Here is a 22,560-nt window from a genome sequence, read left to right as displayed (position 1 = left end):
CTCTTTGTAACAATGCAGTTAATATAATTTGTATTTTCCTTCTTGTATATTAATTTCCTCACTGTATTTGCATAATTCATTCAAGAATAAAAAAGAGGGGCGTGGTTAAGAATATTGTAGCTGAAGTCGTCAAACTGTCATTATCAAAGAAGAACCGTCACTTCAAATGCGTAAGCAAGAGGTCAGACTTTGATTGAAGACTACCAAAACTCTTTCGTTTATTGGATTAACTTCCATTTGTTCACCTTAAGAATAACAAAGTGTGCTAGCAAAATAAACATTGTAACTTTAAATTTTAAAAGGAATTTAATAGTGTGTTTCGTTTTCCAGACTCTTTTAAAATTGCTAATATGAGCAGGATTGTCGAATATTAGACAGTGAAGTCCGCCTTTTCATTGGCAAGATCAAGTGAAAGTCAGACATGGGCAGGGTTTTGCAATTGTGGGACTGGCCCCCGAAGCGGTTGCCATGGTAACCGGCCCGCGGGCAGCGTGTGCATCCATCCTGGGAGTGCCATGTGCACTGAGCTGGCATTGTGGAGGAGGAGAGGGAGAGCAGCTGCTGTCCTCCACCCGCCCGCCAAACACAGCAGCCGCTCAGACAGATGCAGAGATGCTGGACCATCAGCTTTCCATCCGTTTCAACATTCTCGCAAACAAAGAACAAAGTCAATCAATTAATAGATGCAAATTAGGTGCATTTCCATCAAGTGGTTTGGTTTTTTCATAACCTATCAAAGGGATAGTTCACTCAAAAAATGAAAATGTCCTGTTCATTTAATCACCCACAGGTCGTCCAAGATGTAGGTGACTTTAAATCTTCAGTAGAGTTAATCAAACAAGATTTTGAGCTGAATCTGTGGTCCTTTTCGATTTATATATTGACACTGAATGATGATTGGTGTTTTACATTCAAAATAAACACATATAAGTCCAAAACAATAGCTGTGGTTCCTGATGACACACTGAGGTCTTGTGAAGCCAAATTGAAATTGGTCTGTGTAAGAAATTGAACATGATTTACAATATTATTAGCTACAATCCACGGTATGATCAAACAGATATTGGCGCATGTGAGAGTGTAGTCTGATTGTAGTCTTGTTGCTTGCAACAAGATTGTAGTCTTGTTGCTTTTGATGACAATAATAGCTAATAATAAAGCTAATAATATTGTGAATAATGTTTAATTGATTGTTTTGCTTCACTAAGGACCACAGATTCTCATACACATTTTCTATAATGTGCTACTGAAGAAAAAAATCACCATCTTGGATGACCTGTGGATGAGTAGATTAATGCTGCGTTCACACCAGACGTGGAACGCACGTAAAGCGCGAGTGATTTACATGTTAAGTCAATGCAAACGTGCGAATAGACATCCTGTGGTGCAATATGCGCGAATGGCGCGGCGCGAATGATGCAAACTGCGTGAATGGTGCGGTGCGAATGGCACGATACGCGCGAATGGTGCAGCGCGGTGCGAATTGAGCGTTTTGCGCGTTTGACGCGTGTTTCGCGCGAATCACTCGAGTTCGAAAATCTGAACTTCAGCGGACATTCGCACTGCGTTAACCAATCAGGAGCTTGCTCTTGTGGGGGCATGATTGTGACGCATCGCCTGTTGTCGGTGTTCTGGGGGAAATCCTCCAGCCTTCACCGACAACAGTTCATCAAACTGGGCTTGGCTCAGTCAGAAGCACCGCTGAAAGCCTCCGTCATCCAGGTTCAGTTTCTGGAGGAGTTTATGAGCTCATAGTGCTGGATGCACCTCTGAAAGGATGTAGTGGACTCAGACACGACCCTAAACGTATCAATGCTGTTTTTCAGTTTTCATAAAGCCATAAACACTGTTATTTTCTTCATAAAATCCTTGTTATCCATGTCACAGGGCAGACAGAAGCCCTGCCCATTATGCAAATCCGCGTCTGTTTTGACGCGCGAATAAATCGAGTAACCTCAAATGTACATGCTGCGATTTATCCGCGGGTTCAGTGTCTGGTGTGAACACAGCATAACAGGATTTTTTTGGCTGAACTATCCCTTTAACCAAGGAAAAGGAGACACCATTTGTGGAAAAAGTAATTAGGGCCGCAAGATAAATCAAAATTAAATCACAATCTTCATTTAGCAAAAGCTGTGATTTGTTATTTTACTTCAAAATCGCACTTCAAAAAATTGCCATTTTTACTATTGAACGAATGAACGAACTGTCATTCATTTTGAACAAATCTTTTTATATGACTCATGGAGTGAATCATTCATTTGCACATGCGCACATAGCCACAGTCATATCACCCTGCAGCCCAAGACCAGTAACTCACTGAAGCTAAGCAGGGCTGAGCCTGGTCAGTACCTGGATGGGAAACCACATGGGAAAGCTACTGTAAGTTGCTGTTGGAAGTGTTGTTAGTGAGGCCAGCAGGGGGCGCTCAACCTGTGGTCTGTGTGAGTCCTAATGCCCCAGTAAAAGTAAAGGGGACACTACACTGTCAGTGGACACCGTCTGTCAGATGAGACGTTAAACCGAGGTCCTGACTCTCTGTGGTCATTAAAAATCCCATGGTACTTCTCGTAAAGAGTAGGGCAAACCTGGCCAAAGTCCCTCAATCAGCCCTTAAGATCATGGCCTCCCAATCATCCTCATCCACCAAAGTGGCTCTATCACTGTCTCTCCACTCCACCAATAGCTGGTGTGTGGTGAGCGCACTGGCGTCGTTGTCCTGTGGCTGCCATTGCATCATCCAAGTGGATGCTGCACACTGGTGGTGGTGTGGAGAGACCCCCCCCCCCATTCATGATCTTGAAGCGCTTTGGGTGTATGGCCATACACAATAAATTTGCTATATAAATACACACATTACGAGCTCGCATGCCACCTTGGAGTGGTCTGTTTCGTGCAGAATGCGCATGTCTGGCCTCAAACCATATTGATATGAATGATATTGGATAATCCCGCATCGTGTTGGGGAATCATATTGATATATCCCCAGAATACCGGTATTGTTACAACTTCTCTTTCCGGGGAAAAAAGCCAGAACGAATTTATTGGTATTTTCGTATATACAGACCTTTCCGGAAAATAATTTACTGGAAAGGTCTGTGTAATAGGGGCTACTGTTGAAAGGGGCTATAGATTATTGCATTACATTTGATAGTATTTCAGTTGCATTGCTGTCCATGCAAGGACACAAAGCTTCATCAAAGTTATGTTGTGTCCAAAAGATGAACAAAAAAAGACCTTTTATCAATTTGTTCTCATGTGACACTTTAAAATGTGCATTAAAACAGAGATGAAGGAAGCCTATATAGTGTCTCGGTCCAGATAAACTTCATCAAGACGTGAGGCTTTATATAAGCTGGACCTGAGTTTGTTGTCAGGGCAGGATTCCCAGAATGAGCGAATGTTTTTGTAGGGATAAAAACAGGCCGGAGCAGGTTATATAAAAATCCAATAAGAGCGGTTTGAGTGAGTTCAATGAGCAAACAACATATTAAAGGAATAGTTCACCCCCCAAAAATTAAAATCAAAGGACCCTCAAGTGGTTCCAAACCTGTATGAGTTTATTTTTTCTGCTGAAAACAAAAGAAGATATTTAGAACAATGTTGGAAACCAGCAGCCATTGACAATGAAAATCAATGGCTGTCAGTTTCAACATTCTTCAAAGTATCTTCTTTTTGGTCAACAGACGTGAAAACTTTAATGATTAAATGATACACCTTTAAACATTTTTGGTTTGTGATTAGATTATGTTTTAAACAGTTTTAGAGGAGTTGTGGTGACATTTCCAGGAGTTCTGGGTGTGTTTCTGTGGAATTGCTGAGGTGTTTTCAGGGTTTTTAGCATTGCAATATGGCGTTTGGATTATTCTGGGTGGTTTCTACTAGACAGTTGCTCACTGGCATCTCAAAAAGTCCCTCTTTTAATGTGAGTTAAGGGGTGTTGCAGCTTTTTATTTCCTGCCAGACCAAAACCACAGTCAGTGCTTTTCATTTCATTTTAGTTCTGGACATGTTTGCCACTTGTGTAACGTTTGAGATTTCATTCTGTGCGTATGCAGAGTTTCATTCTGTGCGGATGCTATATTTTTTATTTTGTTGTATTTTTTATTTTTATTTTTTACAGTGGATTCATTTATAAAAAACACCCAAAAAAACAGCAACAATATTAATAATAATAATAGTAGTAATAATAATAATAATAATAATAATAATAATAATTATTATTATTATTATTATTATTATGCTCTATTTATAATTATTTGTCTGTTTCCTTGGTTGTTTGGCACTTCATATTTTTTGGGTTGAATTTGTTTATTTTTCTTCAAAGTGGATCAACTTGTGTCACCCAAAAACAATGACAAATAAAATAAATAGATATAAATAATAAAATATAAAAATGGAACAGTTAAAATCAAGATAAATATGTCAAATAAAATATGTAGAGTTCAAATTATAATTCTAAAAATAAGAAAATATAATGTTTATTATTATTATTATTATTATTATCATTATTTTTATTATTATTATTATAATTATTATTATTATCAACTTCCTTAGTTTTTTGGCACTTGTGTAACATTTAAGATGGTTTCAGTTTGTGTGTAAACTATGTTTTTTATTTTGTTGTATTTATTATTATTATTATTATTATTTTTACAGTGAATGCATTTGTATCACCCCAAAAACACAAATAAATTGATAGAAATAATAAGATATAAAAATGAAACTCAATTAACAACTAATTAAATATGTAAAATAAAATATGTAGAAATCAAATTAGAATTATAAAAATAAGAAAATATTTTTAAAATTATTATTACTATTATTATTATTAATAATAATGATGTTGATGATGAGGGGTCGGGTATATTAACTCAAGTGTGTGTGCGCATTTGTGTGTGTGTGTGTGTGTGTCCGTAGTACTCGAGGCACAATTGTTTCTGCTCTAAATGAAGAGCACGTGCATCATCAGCACTGCAGCCTCCCTCAAACGCACACACACACACACACACACACACACACACACGGAGCACAGCGAGAGACAGAGCGATTAGCAGACTGGATGACAGGCCAAAATATTTCTGATTTCTGTGATGTGGCCCAACGTCAAGCCTGAGGCTTTAAACCAGGCCTTTAGAGTTCAGAGGAAAAGCCTTTCACACACAGGATGACAAGAAGCACGAGATGTCCTGATCTCTCACATATATTAATATTGAATATGTTCCATGCGAGGTGGGTAAAGACAGATAAAGTGGGTTAATAAAATGACTTAAGCCTTTAACACTTCATGAACATTCACGAGTAAATGTTGGCCTTTTCAAGGTCCCTTATAATCCCATAATCTGGATAATATTTGTGTTAGCCAGGCAGTTTTATTTTTTTTAAGTATAATATATTTTGGTTTTGTTAAGTTTAAAACAAAGTATCAAATGTGGTGAAAATAAAAATTGATTAAAAAAATATATAAAACTTTTATTTTATAAAATAATTGCTTGCATGGTTTCCGCTACATTCATTCTTCCGTGACGGGGCGCACACCAAAATTCCTCCCGCCAAAGCTACAGTACAGCTTCTCATTCAAAACCTACAGTTGTTGCTGTTTTTTTTTTTTATAGCGGGTTATAATCGCACCAAAACTTATTAAAATGTAAGTGAATTATAACAGAGCAAACTTTTCTGTTGTCATAGTAGAGTTGTGCGTTATTTGTTTAACCCTTAAGGTTATATGCTGACTGACTGATGCGTGAGGCCAGCAAACATGATGTAGCTTCCAGTTAGGATGAACACCGTTTCCAAAATTATACTTTATTTTTAGACAAATATCTGTGGTTCTGCATACAGTGACTTCATCTTGCTGGAGTTTATGGCCATTTCACTTTACTTCAGAACGCATTAATGCCTCTCTGTAGATCTATTGAAGACATTCATAAAGATTTCTAGAAAATCTTATAAATGTTGGAGACATACTCATACATGTCCAGAATAACCTACTGTACCACACCTTCTTCCATCATCATTATATTTTACAGGAAAGCCTGAATGCTTTTATACTGGTGATTTGACTGACGCCAGAGGCGATCTCTCTGTGATCGTTTCGTTATAAATTTAGGATTAGTTTACGAAAAAGGTATTAATTCGCAGGTCACATGTGTTCTGAACTGTGGGTTGTGAGTCATGTCTCAACCGTGATCCGTTACACCCCTATTTTCCAGCAGATGTCTATCCAGCTGCAACCCAGTACTTGGAAACGCCCATACACTTTCACGTTCACGCTCATACACTACGGCTAATTTAGTTTATTCAGTTCACCTGTACCGCATGTGTTTGGGCTGTGGGGGAAACCGGAGCACCCTGAGGAAACCCACATGAACACGGGGAATATAATAAACCACACAAGACTTTCTCCAGAAGAAAAAACATTATCAGAAATACTATGAAAAATTCCTTGCTCTGGTAAACATCATTTGCAAAATATTTGAAAACGAAAAAAATGACAAGAGGGCTAATAATTTTGACTTCAACTGTAGATATTGCATATACCGTGATCGCGGACGCCCTAACTCTGGCCACTCCCACCTGCAGTCTTCGTTCTTCATCTGCAATTTTGTTGTGTCAGCCACGCTGTAAACTGAAGACTATGGGTGGTCGTGCTTTTTCGTACAGTGCGTAAAGTTATGGAATGGCCTACCCATCAGCATCAGGAATACTGTTTCTCTGTAATGTTTAAAGAAACTTCTTAACATCCGGTACCGGGTTCAAGAAGTCATCGACTTTCGCTTTAAGATTTAAAGGGCCAGCACTGCACCAGACCCCCGTAAGTGGTTTTGTTTGAAAGTGTAGAATTTATATTTTATGCACGTATGCATCACTTTGGTTTTTATTCTACTGTACAAAAGTTATTTACACTTAAATACACAGTATTTTGGACACCCGAGCTGGGTATTGAACATTGGTTCATTTTCATATTTTTACATATGACACATGTACAAAGTTATAGCTCAAATGAAAGCTCTTCCCGGTGCTCATACAGTTCTTGCATTCTTTTTACTGAATTATATTCACATATCAAACAGTTGCCGAATGAATCGCGGTGTTTCCATGGCGCAGAAATGAAAACAATACATTTATGATCAATAAGCAGCCCCAGATAGCACAGACAGCTGTCATCTCTTACCTTTTGCTGTGCTCTTCAGGGCCATTCTCCTCTGTTTTGAGGTTATGTGCATAAGTAATCCTTTTATATGTCTGATGTGGTCCAAACACAGTGAATTATGTTTGATCAAACAAAAGAATAGTGAAAGATGAAAACAATGATCGCTCCCTGTGTACAATAACTTTTGCATAGATTATGGTGGAGACATTTTTCTTTTTTTCCTATGATTACAGACATGTGCAGGAACCACCTAAATTAATTACAGCACGCTAGACCACACAGAACCTAAAAGGTACTCTTTCAGATTTGAGTTTATAAAAAAATATATACAAAAAACGCCTCTTTTTTTTTTAGGTGTTTATTATAGATATTGCATTTACACCTCTGGATGTGGATTTGGGAAGCTTTTAAATTTGGGTAGGCAAAATCCAGGTGGAAATCCCCAAAATAGCACTGAAGTATTAATTAAAATTGTATGTTTTTTATGTTATAGTACTTTAAATTTAATCAAAGTATGTTAATTTGCTTTTGTTTTCTGATCATTTTACTTTTTTAGATTAACATTTTGACATTTGTTTAGTTTAGTACCAGTTTTGAATATCTAATACAGTAGACCAGATTTTTGTTTTTAATAATTTTTTATTTTAAATCTTAGTTTATATGTACTATATTTTGTATTTAATTGTCCATTTAATTTTTCAGTTGTTTTGTGACTTTTTTGTATTTAATTTGAACTTTTTATTTTTGCTTTTGTTTTCTGATCATTAAATATTGATATTTTAATATTTATTTAGTTCAGTACCAATTCAAAATATTTAATACAGTAGATCAGATTTTTTTCTTTAAAATGATATCGCATTTACACCTCTGCATGTGGATTTGGGAAGCTTTTAAATTTATGTAGGCAAAATCCGGGCGGAAATCCCAAAAATTGCACTGGAGTTTAACTGGTTAACTTTTTTGATTAATTATTTTTGTTAATTTTATCATCCAGTTATATTGAATGGTTCATATTTTATTGTTTTATTGTGGTCTTTTTTTACTGTTTTTATTGTTCTGCTTTTTTTGTCTTGTATGCCTGTTAGTGCTTCGGGTCTAATAAAAGTGCATTATAAAAAAAATGTATATTTTTATTATTTTTTTTATTTTGTATTATTTTTTTTATTTATTATTTTTATTATCGCGATAACGATACTTTTCGATATACTGTGCAGTCTTACACTGAACACATTTTCAATATGATATTAAATCACAGAAATGAAAAGCAGATCCAACAACGACGTCTTTTTGTTAATCTGTTCCGGTGTTTACTCATCAAGATGCTTCCGTCGTTCAACCAAAATAATCCACATCTTCATCTCTTTCTGTTTTCCAGGGCAAATATCGACGAGGTGGAGACGGAGGTGGTGGAGATTGAAGCCAAGCTTGACAAGGTCAGACGCTTTAAAACCCGACATATTGACCTCGTAACCCCAACAGAGTGCATTTGACAATCACAGCTTATTCATTTTCTTGGAAATCCCATCTAATAATACCCTCGAGGAGTTCTGTAGCCAAACACTGACATCTGATGACTCTCCAACAAGGTCAAGCGGTCAAACATAGGCTTTAGGGATCACGGGATGTGCAAATGTGTGTGTAAATCCAGCAGGGAAAGCAGAAAGATGGCTGGTTTGTCATTAGAGAGCAGCAGGAGCATGTGCGGATGATGGAGAAATGTTTGTGGTTTATGTCGCGGAGATTAGAGTATTGTGGATTAACGTACAGTGATGGTAATCCTGTTTAAATGCTGTAAAGATGGTTGGAGCCATCTTTGGTTGGATTGGTTGGACAATCTAACACTGAAGTGTAGGATAATTCTTCCAGTACTGTAGACTTAGGGGAGTGTTTATTAGATGGAAACTTTTATTTAGATTTTTTTAAACGTAATTATATGCTTTAAAATAGCATTTTATACTTAATTAGATTATTTTTTTATTTATATTTATTTTGGTTTCCGATCATTTTATTTATTTCATATTAATAATTTAACCATAATTTTCTTACCACCTATTTAGAAGTTCTAATAGAGTAAACCATGTTTTTATTCTTAATTTTTATTTATTTAATAAATTTATTTATTTATTTTATTTCATTTTTTTAATTTCATAAATGCTTGTTTAAATGTATTATATATTGTATTTAATTGTTTTTGTTGTTATTAATTTTTGTTATTATTAAATTTGTTATTTGTTTAATTAATGGATTTATATATTTTTTTGTTATTTTATTTGTTTGTATGAATTCATTTATATAAAAAATTGTTTATATATTTAATTTATTGTATTTAATTGTTTATTTAATTTTTCATTTGTTTTGTGACCTTTTTATATTTAATTAATTTTTTTTATTTTGCTTTTGTTGTCTAGTCATTTTATTCACTCTATATTATAATGTATTTAATATTTTATCATTTTATTTTATTTTATTTTATTTTTATTTTTTTTTTATTTAGTGTTTTGCTTGTTTTTTGATCATTTTTTATATTAATATTTTAAAATGTATTTAGTTTAGCACCAATTTAGATGATCTAATACAGTAGACCAGATTTTTGTTATTAATTTGTTTTTTAATTTAATGTTGTTTTTTATATTGTGTGTTGAAATAGTATTATATAGTAGTAATATAAATCATTTGCTTTTGAAATTTGCTTTTCTGATCAGTTTATTTGTTTTATATTCATATTTTAAGTTGAGTACCAATTTTGAATATCTAATACAGAAGATTTTTGTTTTTTAATTTAATAATCTTTTATTTACATTTTATATTGTATTTAATATTTTATTATGATTATTTTTATTCATATTTTAAATGTTAGTTTATATGCAATATATTTTGTATTTAATTGTTCATTTAAACTTTCATTTGTTTTGTGACTGTTTTATATTTATTTTATTTTATTTTGCTTTTGTTTTCTGATCATTTTATGTTAATATTTTAACTTTTATTTAGTTCACTACCAATTTAGAAATATCTAATACAGTAGACCAGATTTTTTGTTCCTAATTTTATTTATTTAAATTTTATGTTTTTTTATGTTATAGTACTTTATATTTAACCAAAGTCTGTTAATTTGCTTTTGTTTTCTGATCATTTTACTTTATTATATTAACATTTTGCCATTTGTTTAGTTCAGTACCAATTTAGAATACCTAATACAGTAGACCAGATTATTGTTTTTAATTTATTTTTTATTTTAAATTTTAGTTTATATGTATTATATGTCGTATTTAATTGTCCAATTAATTTTTCAGTTGTTTTGTGACTTTTTTTGTATTTAATAAGAACTTTTTTTTATTTTTGCTGTTGTTTTCTGATCATTTTATATTGATATTTTAATATTTATTTAGTTCAGTACCAATTCTAAATATTTAATACAGTAGACCAGATTTTTCGTTATTAATTATTTTTATTATTTTTTAAAAATATTTTTATTTACATTTATTTATTTGTTTATTTATTATATTATAAATGTTAGTTTATATGTATTATATATTGTATTTGATTGTTTATTTGTTTTAGTGAACTTATATTTGTTTCCTACTAGGTTTAAAATAACACATACACACACACACACACACACACACACACACACACACACACACACACACACACACACACACACAATTACCAATATAAATCCACAATATACATATATTCCCTCATATAATCATAAACAAGTACACAAAAAGATCCACAAAAGCCAGGTTTTGTAAACTACAATCTCCACACAAATACACACACAATCATAGTTTGACTGATATGTAATAAGCGCTCATTGGCTCACAGATGTCACTTTTAGCTGTAAATAAAGAGCGCATATGTTTCTCTAATGCTCACGATCTCCATCTGTTTCTGAAGACCTTGAGTGACAGCTGTCAAACCAGATTACACCTGCGGCACTCAGAGCTTTAAAGGTTTAGAGGTCATATGTACAGTATGTGTATGTGTATGTATGTGTATGTATTTTCATTGTGTGGTTTACAGTATGTTTGCATGTGTGCGTGTGTGTTTTCTGTATGTGTGCGTCCTGTGTCATTCGTGTGTTTTGCTTTACTGTTTTCAACTGAGATTCAAAGAGGTGACTTGGTCTTTTTGTGCGTTTGGTTGAGCTGTTTGTTTGTTGTTATTTGCCGTTTCCATGAGTTTTAATTACAACAACATGCAACTTTAAATCATTTCATCAGGCTCAGCAAAACATCAGCATTACTGCAGGCTCTTACATGATCCCGACTTGTGCAAAGAAACTGAAACTTACTGTTTGCTTGATTTGCTTATGTGTTTCAATACACTTTTTTTATTTTCATGTATTCATTTAGCAAAAGCTTTCATCTAAAGCGACTTACAAGTATGGATAAAATAATTACTTCAAATCAGCAGAGAGTATTTAAATTCCATGACAAATCTAAGTTACTAAATCTATAAGTCTATGTTTTATTTTTATTTATGAATATATTAAATATAAATATACAAATATAATTTATAAATGTAATATATAAAAGTATGAACAAATATATAGATATATAGAGAACAAATATAGTTATAGAGCTTTAACAAATATAATAATAAATAAATAAATAAATAAATAAATAAATAAATAAATAAATAAATAAGAATATAAAAGAATAAGTCACAAATAAGTAATGGATTTATTTATATTTATTTATTTATATTTTAAATGTTAGTTTATATGTATTATATATTGTATTTAATTGTTCATTTGTTTTTGTGACCTTATATTTGTTTCCTACTAGGTTTAGAATATCTAATATGGTAAGACTAGATATACACACACACACACACACACACACACACACACACACACACACACACACACACACACACACACAATTACAAAATATCCACAATATACATATATTCCCTCAGATAATTATAAACAAGTACACAAAAAGATCTACAAAAGTCTGTTTTATTTTTATTTATTAATGTATTAAATATAAATGTAAAAATAAAATGTATACATTTTAAATATAAAAATATAAACAAATATATAGATATATAGAGAACAAATATAGTTATAGAGCTATAACAAATATAATAATAAATAAATAAATAAATAAAAGAATAAGCTACAAATAAGTAGTCGATTTATTTACATTTATTTATTTATATTTTAAATGTTAGTTTATATGTATTATATATTGTATTTGAATGTTCATTAGTTTTTGTGACCTTATATTTGTTTCCTACTAGGTTTAGAATATCTAATATGGTGAGACTAGATATATATTTGTAATTGTACTCTTCAACAATATAAAAACAGGGCTGACAGTGGCTCAATGGTTAGCACTGTTGCCTCACAGCAAGAAGGTTGCTGGTTCAAGTCCTGGCTCGGTCAGTTGGTCAGCATTTCTGTGTTTACATGTTCTCCTCGTGTCCGTGTGGGTACTAAATTGTCTGTAGTGTATGTGTTTGAATACGTGTGTATGGATGTTTCCCAGTGATGGGTTGCGACTGGAAGGGCATCCTCTGCGTAAAACATATGCTGGATAAGTTCTCGGTTCATTCCGCTGTTGTGACGCCTGATGAATAAAGGGACTAAGCAGAGGGAAAATGAATAAATAAAAAATAAAAAAACATAATTTATTAAAATAATAAGGGTTATCTGATTTTTTTATGATCTACATACATTTGTTATATAAAATCATAAAAACATTAAAGTTTTATGTAATTTTTTTTTCATAAACATTTTTTTTTTCATTCGTTATATAACATATTTAATTATACTCATTATAGAGATCTTATTATACAAACACTTTTGATAGTTTCGTTAGGCTTCACCAGGTAAAATGGAGACTTTTTCTGTAGTAATATACTGTCAAAGTTACACTGAAGAGGAATAGTATTGCTTAATTATCAATTTTTCCACAACATCTTGGTTTCTGTAAACTGACTGAACAGTATTTCATATCATCAAGTACATAATGCACTTCAGATTGTTTTAGCATGAAAACCTTTATTATTATTATTAGTCCCCCTGAATTATGAGCCCTCCTGTTTACCCACCCCCAATTTCTGTTTAATGAAGATAAGATTTTTTTTAAACAAATTTCTAAACATAATAGTTTTGATTACTCATTTCTAATAATGGATTTATTTTATCTTTTTCATGATGACAGTAAATAATATTTTAATATTTTATTTTTCAAGACACTTCTATACAGCTTAAAGCGACATTTAAAGGCTTAACTAGATTAATTAGGTTAACTAGGCAGGTTGGGGTAATTAGGCAAGTAATTGTATACCAATGGTTTGTTCTGTAGACCATTAAAAAAAACCTTAAAGGGGCAAATAGTTTTGACCTTAAAATGGTTTTTAAAAAATGAAAAGAAAAGAAAAAATATTATCAGACATCTCTTTGCTTTGTTAAACATCATTTGGAAAAATATATAAAAAAATAATAATTAAAAAAGGGGCTAATAATTCTGACTTCAACTGTATATAACTTTGAAAACTATTTATATTATATAAAACATTAAACTTAGAAAAATACATTAAATAAGAGAATATAATAAAACTATATTATTATTATTATTATTATTATTACTAGTATTATTAATGATGTTGATGATGAGATGTCGAGCATGTATTAACTCAAATGCGAGATACATTTAAATTTTTTATTTAGCAAAATATGTATTATTATTATTGTAATGATTTTACTATTATAATTACTTTATTATTATTAATATTGGTTTTATTAACTGTTAATTAAAACAAGATGTAACTTTGGGTAAACTAAATAATTAGGGTTTTGATTACAATTTGGATTTATAATATTATGAAATAAGTAAAGTATTTGCGTTGAATCAAAAAAATATGTGAATGAATCATTGATTTAGTAAAAAAAAAGACTTAAAAGATTCATTCAAAAATGCTGATTCATCCAGTAATGAAACAAGTGAAGCTTTACTGATTTATTGATGATTTTAGAATCTTTCTAACTGTTATTTACAACAAGATGCCATATTTGTCAATTAATTCAACTCAACTGTTATGATCTAGACGTATATGTTTGATCCTCTAAGAAACTATTGAAGTCACACTGAATATTTCTTGCTTATTATTTTTAGTAGACTAAAATCTGCATTCTCATGAACCAACTGAACCAGCAACAGAAAATGCATTTCACTCTGTTTTTGCATGACTGTCTCTTGTTAGTTCTTCTGTCAGTCAGTTCTGATGTATGTGTGTCTGTTCGGCAGATGTGTAAAACAAGGCCTCAGTGTTTGCCAGTTTGACTCATGAGCAGTGTTTTGGGGAATTAAGAGATCTTGCGTGTGTGAGCGCAATCGAAAAAACACCTGAGCTATGAAAGAGGAAGATCAAATACAGAAGAAATGAACAATCCGGGATAAAGGGGAACTAAACTTTGCGCTCCGGTTCATCTTAGACTCTTATGCTGGGACAAACACATGGAGACCATCTGAGAATGTGTCCCGTCAGGCATTAAACAAACACACAACCACATGTGAAAGCCCTCTGCTGAGTCCGGGACGTGTGGCGTATGTGAAAGTGGGAGATTTTTGCCTTGGCTTTTGCATGTGGGAACTAGTAATTGGCACATTAGTGAGGAGAATTACTGGCCAGATGAAGCCGCACCTGCTGTGTGTGTGTGTGTGTGTGTGTGTGTGTGTGTGTGTGTGTGTGTGTGTGTGTGTGTGTGTGTGTGTGTGTGTGTGTTAACAGTCAGTTTAATGCTTATATGGAGTTGTGGTGAATTTCTTACGAGTGAGTCAATGAATCATGTAGGAGATTAAGTTAAAGTGTGCGAGTGAATCATTGATTTGTAGGAAAACTGATTCATTCAAAAATGATGATTCATCCAGTAATGAAACAATTGAACATTTAGTGAGTCGATTCATTTAGTGAATCAGTGACTTACTGAATATATAGTCATTTATATGTGTGTGTGTTCGTGAGTTTGTGTGTAAAGTCAGCTTAATGCTTTTATAGAATTCTAGTGAATTTCTTACAAGTGAGTCAATAGCCCCTTTCACACATACAGACCTTCCCGGGAAATTACCGGCAATTTTCAGGAAAGGTCTGTATGTGTGAACAGGTCCTTTTTGAAACAACCCAGGCTCATTGTGGAAATGTAGTCCGGCGGACGTTTCTGGAGACCGCGGAATAGGTCCCGGCGGGTACGTACGGCTGCAGTTTTTGTTTTCGCGAATACGCGAGAGGCCGCTGTTGCACGCTTTTTTGCACCTAAGACGCCTCTCGCTACCGTGGTTCGTGCCCGCGCTGTTCTCGCGTGAACCCGCCGAAGGCCAGCATCTGACTGACCGGATGATTGACTGCGCGATCGGCCAATCGGCCAACCCGCCCTCCTCCTTCCCCGAACCCAACCAATTTTACCGATCGACCTGCCCGCCCGCTCGCTTCCCTAAACCCGAGCAACAGTTCACAAAAGCCGTCCAAAAAAACAAAAGCCCTGATTTTTTTTTTTATTCCACCGCCTTTTCGGATTTCGCCTCGTTCTCGCCCTGTCACGAAAACTCGTTCACTTAATTTTTGGGATTCTGTTTTTGTCTTACCTGATTGCTGGAGCTGCTCTTCCCCGGACTCGAAACCGGTCGCCTTGGTTGACCCCTCTCCGCAACTCGAGCCTGTCGACGTACACGCTGAGCTGAGTGGACAAACGGGTTGCAGCGGGGAAGCCCTCTACAAGGAGGTAAGGCAATGCGAAAGGGAACGGCGTCACACCGCCCCGCAGCGTTCGCTTGAAAAAAATAAACGCGGCCGTACGTACCCCCCGGGACATATTCCGCTGTCTCCAGAAACGTCCACGGGACAACGTTTTCAGAATGAGCTTGGGTTGTTTTGAAAATACAGGTAAATTCATTCTGGCTATTTTCCGGAAAAAGAAGTTGTAAGATTACCGGTAAGATTGGCGGAAAGAGCGCATGCACGTATAGACTGACGTGAGACGTCTACTTTAGCCAATCAGTACAGTCAGAAGCATTCACATCCGCACGGTTTATAAAAATAAAAGCCTTTGAATATTTTTGCAGACACATTTAGCTGCTAAGGTTTTAGTTAGATAACATTTCTATGTTCCTTCTTAATTCTATCTTTGTAAATAGCTATCGATAAAATGTTTATGATAAGCCGTTGTTTGTTTACCTTCAAGCTCTGCTTCCTTCAGTTGCTTGACGTGTCGCGTGTGCCCGTGACGGAGTGAGCACCAGCACACACACGTTATGTATATTTCGACATGCGAAAGTGTTTCTCTATATATTTTCATCGAAGTTGTTCACAATACTTCTCCATCCAGAGTTTGTAATGTAGTCAAATGTTTACACATATAAGCGCAGCCGTTTAGAGGTAATTTCTGGTTAATGATGCGAGAATTTACCGGTATTTTGGAATGGATGTGTAAACGGTCTTTTCCAGAAAAATTCCTTAACGTCCTCGCCTGTGTGAACAGCACTTTTTTTAAATCACAGGTAAAGTCGTTCCGGAAATTTTCCAGATATTTACTGGTATCACTGTGTGAAAAGGGGTTTTAAATCGTGTAAGAGATTTGCTTAAAATGTGGATTTATTGTTTAATATAAGAAATAAAGTGTTTGAGTTGAATCGTTGAATTGTATCAAAACTGATTCATTCAAAAGTGTTGATTCATCTACTAATAAAAGAAGGGAATTTTTTGTGAGTCGAGTCATTCAGCGAGTCAATGATGAACAGAAAATATAGTCCTTGTTTTATGTTTGTGTGTTGAGTCAGCTTAATGCTTATTTGGAATTCTAGTGAACCTTATGAGACAATCAATGAATCATGTAAGAGATTTGCTTAAAATGTGTATTTATTCTTTAATCAAAAACGTAAATTGTTTGAGTTGAATAAAAAAAAGGTCTGTGAGTGAGTCATTTATTTGTAAATAAACTGATTCATTCAAGAATTCCGATTCATCCAGTAATGAAACAAATAAATTTTTAGTGAGTCGATTCATTCAGTGAATCAGTGACACACTGAATATATAGTCATTTATATGTGTGTGTTCGTGAGTTTGTGAGTGTGTGTGTGTGTGTGTGTGTGTGTGTGTGTGTGTGTGTGTGTGTGTGTGTGTGTGTGTGTGTGTGTTTGTTTGTGTTTGTTTGTGGGATTTAAGGAAATATCTTGGGTTAAAGTCAGCTTAATGCTTATGTGCATGTGTGGTGTGGATATTAAAGTGCTAGGATTATAGTTTGTAGTGTTGATGTAAACACTGGTGTAGTGATTAAACTAGAGTTAATCACCTTTTGAAAGTAACTTCATTCATTCAAAGATGCTATTGATTTTTCCTGGTATGCCAGAAGGTATGACTGCTAAAAAAATGTTTGTCATAGAAACATTTGTCGGAATATTGAAACAAATGAAGTTTTTATAAGTGAGCCATTGAATCATTCAAGAGTTTTCTTTAAAAAACAGTAAGTCAATGAATCATTTAAGAGATTTGCTCAAAATGCTGATTTATTCTTTGTTGAAGGAAGTCTTTGATTTAAAACCAAAACATCTTGAAGTGTTTGATTTCTTTAAGAACCTGAACCAATTAAAAATTTGGATACATCCAGCAATAAATCAAGTTAAGTTTTAGGGAATCGACGTTTGTATTAGAGCTGCATGATTCTGGCTAAAATCATTAATTCATTTTCTTGTCGGCTTAGTCCCTTTATTAATCCGGGGTCGCCACAGCGGAATGAACTGCCAACTTATCCAACAAGTTTTTACACAGCGGATGCCCTTACAGCCGCAACCCATCTCTGGGAAAAATCCACACACACACTCATACACTACGGACAATTTAGCTTGCCCAATTCACCTTTACCGCATGTCTTTGGACTGTGGGGGAAACCGGAGCACCCGGAGGAAACCCACACGAAGGCAGGGAGAACATGCAAACTCCACACAGAAACGCCAACTCAGCTAAGGTTCGAACCAGCGACCCAGCGACCTTCTTGCTGTGAGGCGACAGCACTACCTACTGCGCCACTGCCTCACCCTCTGGCTAAAATTAAAATCGCTTTTTTTTTTGCTTGAAATAAAGATCACGATTTTCTCATGATTCTGTAGATGTATAATAAAGCTTAATATGAGTCGGTAATTATTATTGTTTTTTTTTTTAAACATATGGTAAAACAACAATATTAATATTATGTGTATGTCCACTGGTTTCTATAAATAATTCTATTCTACTTATAATAATTCTGATGTTGAATTATGTTTGAGATATAGGCCCATGCTTGCAATCTGTAGTAATAAGTAGTTATACTGACACTAAACATTTATTTTCATGCACAACTGTGGGTTCGCTATGAAAGAAAAAACGTATCAAATGCTTGTCGCAGTCATAACTCTAAAATACGATATGATCGTTTAAATGATGTGCATGCTTTCGGTTTCATTTTCACTGCTAAGTGGTGTTCATACTTTACGCGCGGCTCTCAAACGATCACTCTGTGCCACAAACTGAATATTATTTGCAAATTTATTACCTGTTACTCTCAGTCTATGCAGGTTCTGTTCACTAAAGTAGACGGGCGCGCGTCTATCATTAAGTAGGGTGCGCACCCACCCTCTCTGTGACAGCTCTCGGTCAGCAGCTCACGTCACGTGTGATTTCCCGGCCGCGGATACAGCTTTATATGAAGACCATAATGACATTTTTTTGGTAAATTATACCTTATAAATACAGTATGTGACTCTTCAACATCATTTGGAGGTGTCGTTATATGTCTTCTTCTTCTTCTTCTTTGGCCTTAGTCCCGTATGGTTGCAGGGTCGGCTCTTTGGAACAATCCATTTTAGACTTGTCCATGTGATAACGACTTTTTTACACATTCCGGCCGGCCTGTCGTCTGGGCGTGTCACCCTCATACACTCATACACTACGGACTATTTAGCCTACCCAATTCAAATTCACCTGCAGCATGTCTTTGGACTGGGGGGAAACCGGAGCACCCAGAGGAAACCCATGCGAATGCAGGGAGAACATGCAAACTCCTCACAGATATGCCAACTGAGCCGAGATTCGAACCAGCGACCCAGCGACCTTCTTGCTGTGAGGCGATAGCACTACCTACTGCGCCACTGCCCCCCCCCCCCCGAATCGTAGAAATGCTGGATAAAGATCGTCTAGGGGGTTTAATCGAGATCGCAATCTTTTTTCGATTAATTGTGCAGCTCTAGTTTCTATCCACCTATTTTTATACACATTTTGGATATGCGCATAAAAATCGGTTAATTTAAACTACAAGATGAGCATAAATTTAGAAAATGCTCATTAAAAGTTGATACGCATAACTGAGTAGATTAAACTTTATTCGATAAGAAAAGATGCGCATAAACTATGATGGAAACACTTTTACTGAACAAATTCCAGTGTGCGCATTGAAAAAGGTCATGTGATTTTGTTATAAGAGATCCAATAGTATCTGGACGCAGCCTTTATAATGCAAGCTGAGACATCTGAGAATGATGCATCATTCAGCGATGCAATGTCAGACACAATGCACTCAAATGGAGCTGGTGACGTCACTGTGACGGGTAGGGTTAGGGGTGGGGTTAGGTGAGCCCATTAAAAAGCATTGGATGCAGCCCAGATTGCACTGCACCAGGTCTGAAGCCGGACCCCTCTCAAGAGATCATGTGATTATAAAAATGTGTGTGAATAGACAAACCAGCAGGCTGAGCACCCTGTAAAACATATGAAATGTTGTTTTGGTCATTCTAAAAATCTAACCATTTCAGTATTAGTGTTATTTTATTAATATTTACCTTCAGAACTCTCAAGAGCATCTGTTCTCTGCATCTCATGCCTTTAAATGCCACCACGTGTTCATTGCGTGTCGGTATCATCTTCTGAGGTGATAAAAATGTATTAAATAAAGAAAAGATTCACGCAGCTTCTCCTACTGCAGCAATTTACGTCTTTGCTGTTAATATTTGGCCCCAGTTAATCAGGAAGTGACAATTTTGTTTGCTTTGACTCATTGGATGAAAACGCAGCTTAATTTGCATGTCTTTTATGTGATAATTTAGTTTTATGCATAAATTTAATTAGCATTTTTGGATGGTAACACAGCTAATGACTCTATGCACTAAACATATAGTCATTATATAAAACATGCAGCATTATATTTAACAATTTTTTGTTTTCCATAGCAGCAGTATAGCACACCTATTCCACTAAGACCAAACACATCAACATTTCCATATGCATACAACTGAAGTTATTATTAGCCCCCCTGTATATCTCTCCCCCCCCCCAATTTCCGTTTAATGGAAAGAAGATTTTTCATTTTTCATAACTCATTTTTATTAACTGATTTATTTCATCTTTGCCATGATGACAGCACATAATATTTTACTAGATATTTTTCAAGATACTGGTATTCAGCATAAAGTGACATTTAAAGGCTTAACTAGGTTAATTAGGCAAGTTAGAGTAATTAGGCAAATCATTGCATAACAATGGTTTGTTTTGTAGGGAATCGAAAAAAGAATATTGCTTAATGGGATAATAATATTGACCTTAAAATTGTTTTAAAAATTGTTTTTTTTTTCTAGCCAAAATAAAGCAAATAAGTATAAATAAATAAGTAAAAACATTATTGGAAATACTGTGAAAAATTGCTTGCTTTTTTAAGCATAATTTGGGAAATGTTTGAAAAAGAAAGAAAAAAAATCAGGATCTTTACTTTTGTTTCTTCATGTTTCTGCTGATTGTATCTAATGTTCTCCTCTTTTTTTTCCTCTCTCTCTGTGTATTTGATGAATAGCTGGTGAAGCTGTGTGGCGGTATGATTGAAGCTGGGAAAGCGTATGTCACTGCCAACAAGCTCTTTATCAATGGTATCCGTGATCTGTCCCAGCACTGCAAGAAAGACCAGATGATATCGGTAATATTTCATTATTTACTTTTTCTGTGTGTTTGGTCTGCTTATAATTTCTGATCACAAGCAAAGGAGTGGAAATGTAAGAAATGTGGATCATAATGATGCTATTAATAATTATATTAATAACAATAATAATAATAATTATTATTATTAATATTATTATTATTCTATTTATTATTATTATTATTATTATTCATTCTTTTGTAAACTTTTCAGGAACAAAAATACTGTACAAAAATAGTGGTGTTTGTATAATAGAATATTCGGTAACACTTTACAATAAGGTTGCATTAGTTAATGCCCAGCGTGTTAACATGAACTAACTATAAACAGTGGTAATGGGATCATTAACTAACATTAACAAAACATGAACATAAACTGAAATAAATGCATTGTTCATTGTTTATTCATGGTAGTAAATGCATTGACTAATGTTAATAAGTATGAATTTGGATGTTAATAATGTGTTAGTACATGTACATTTATGATTAATAAATGCTGTACAAGTTTCATAAATAGGTAATGTTATACTATAAAATAACTTTAATTTTTGAAACCATAAAATTATCTATTTGTATTGTATAAAATTCTGCTATTATTATTATTATTATTATTATTATTATTATTATTATTTTCTTGTTTTGTTGTAGTTATTATTTATTTTTTATATACACATTTATAACTTTTTTAAAGGATCTTATTTAAATTTTAGACAAATTTTAAATGTATTATTCGAGTTGTATGTATTTTTATGATAAAATTATTATAATTACTAGCAATTATTTTCTCCTCACTTCAAACTAAAAATGTTTATTTTATTTTGTTTGTTTTGTTCTTTATTATTTTGATTTGTTTTATTTATGTGTATTATTTTTGTTTAATTTTATTAATTTAATTTTCATTTAATTTTATTTTATTTTAGTTTAATTTTATTACATTTCATTTAATTTAGTTTAGTTTTATTTAGTTCAATTTAATTACATTTTTTTTAGTTTAATTTATTTTAGTTTCATTCTATTAGTTTTAATTTAATAAAATTTCGTTTAATTTAAATTTATTTTTAGTAAATTTTATTGATTTTATTTTAATTTAGTTTAATTTTATTTAACATAATTTAATTTTATATATTTTAGTTTAGTTTGGTTTAATTTTATTACTTTTAATTTAATTTAATTTTATATATTTTTTGTTTAGTTTAATTTTATTAATTTTTATTTAGTTATTATTTTATTTAGATAAGTTTAACTTAATTTAATTTTTATTATTTTAGTTTGGTTTAGTTTAATTTTATTAGTTTAATTTAATTTAATTTAATTTTATACTGAGGTTTGACTGTGGGTGCAGTAGGTAGTGCTGTCGCCTCACAGCAAGAAGGTCGCTGGTTCGAACCTCGGCTGGGTCAGTTGGCGTTTCTGTGAGGAGTTTGCATGCTCTCTCCGCGTTCGCATGGGTTTCCTCCGGGTGC

The 22,560-nt window shown here is 33.6% G+C and overlaps 1 protein-coding gene and 1 long non-coding RNA gene across 4 annotated transcripts in view; one reads left to right on the top strand and one right to left on the bottom strand.

Annotated features, from left to right (window-relative positions):
• acap3a (ArfGAP with coiled-coil, ankyrin repeat and PH domains 3a) overlaps positions 1–22,560 on the top strand; it is a 167,613-nt gene that overhangs the window by 63,496 nt on the left and 81,557 nt on the right. For all 3 annotated transcript variants that reach the window (XM_087307597.1, XM_087307596.1, XM_087307595.1), the window contains exons 2-3: positions 8,529–8,586; positions 20,979–21,098. In XM_087307597.1, coding sequence (XP_087163723.1) covers positions 8,529–8,586; positions 20,979–21,098 — 178 coding nt within the window. The remainder of the gene's footprint in view (positions 1–8,528; positions 8,587–20,978; positions 21,099–22,560) is intronic.
• LOC141380538 (uncharacterized) lies at positions 17,241–20,866 on the bottom strand. The gene is made up of 2 exons (XR_015523878.1): positions 19,277–20,866; positions 17,241–18,178 (listed from the first exon to the last, which is right to left on the bottom strand). It is a non-coding gene; the product is annotated as an uncharacterized LOC141380538 (long non-coding RNA).

The sequence above is a fragment of the Danio rerio genome, chromosome 23, assembly GCF_052040795.2.
Source record: "Danio rerio strain M-AB ecotype USA chromosome 23, GRCz13ab, whole genome shotgun sequence".
NCBI lineage: Eukaryota > Metazoa > Chordata > Actinopteri > Cypriniformes > Danionidae > Danio > Danio rerio.
The sequence above is the reverse complement of the archived record's forward strand: the minus strand, read 5'-3'. Positions and strand labels throughout refer to the sequence as shown.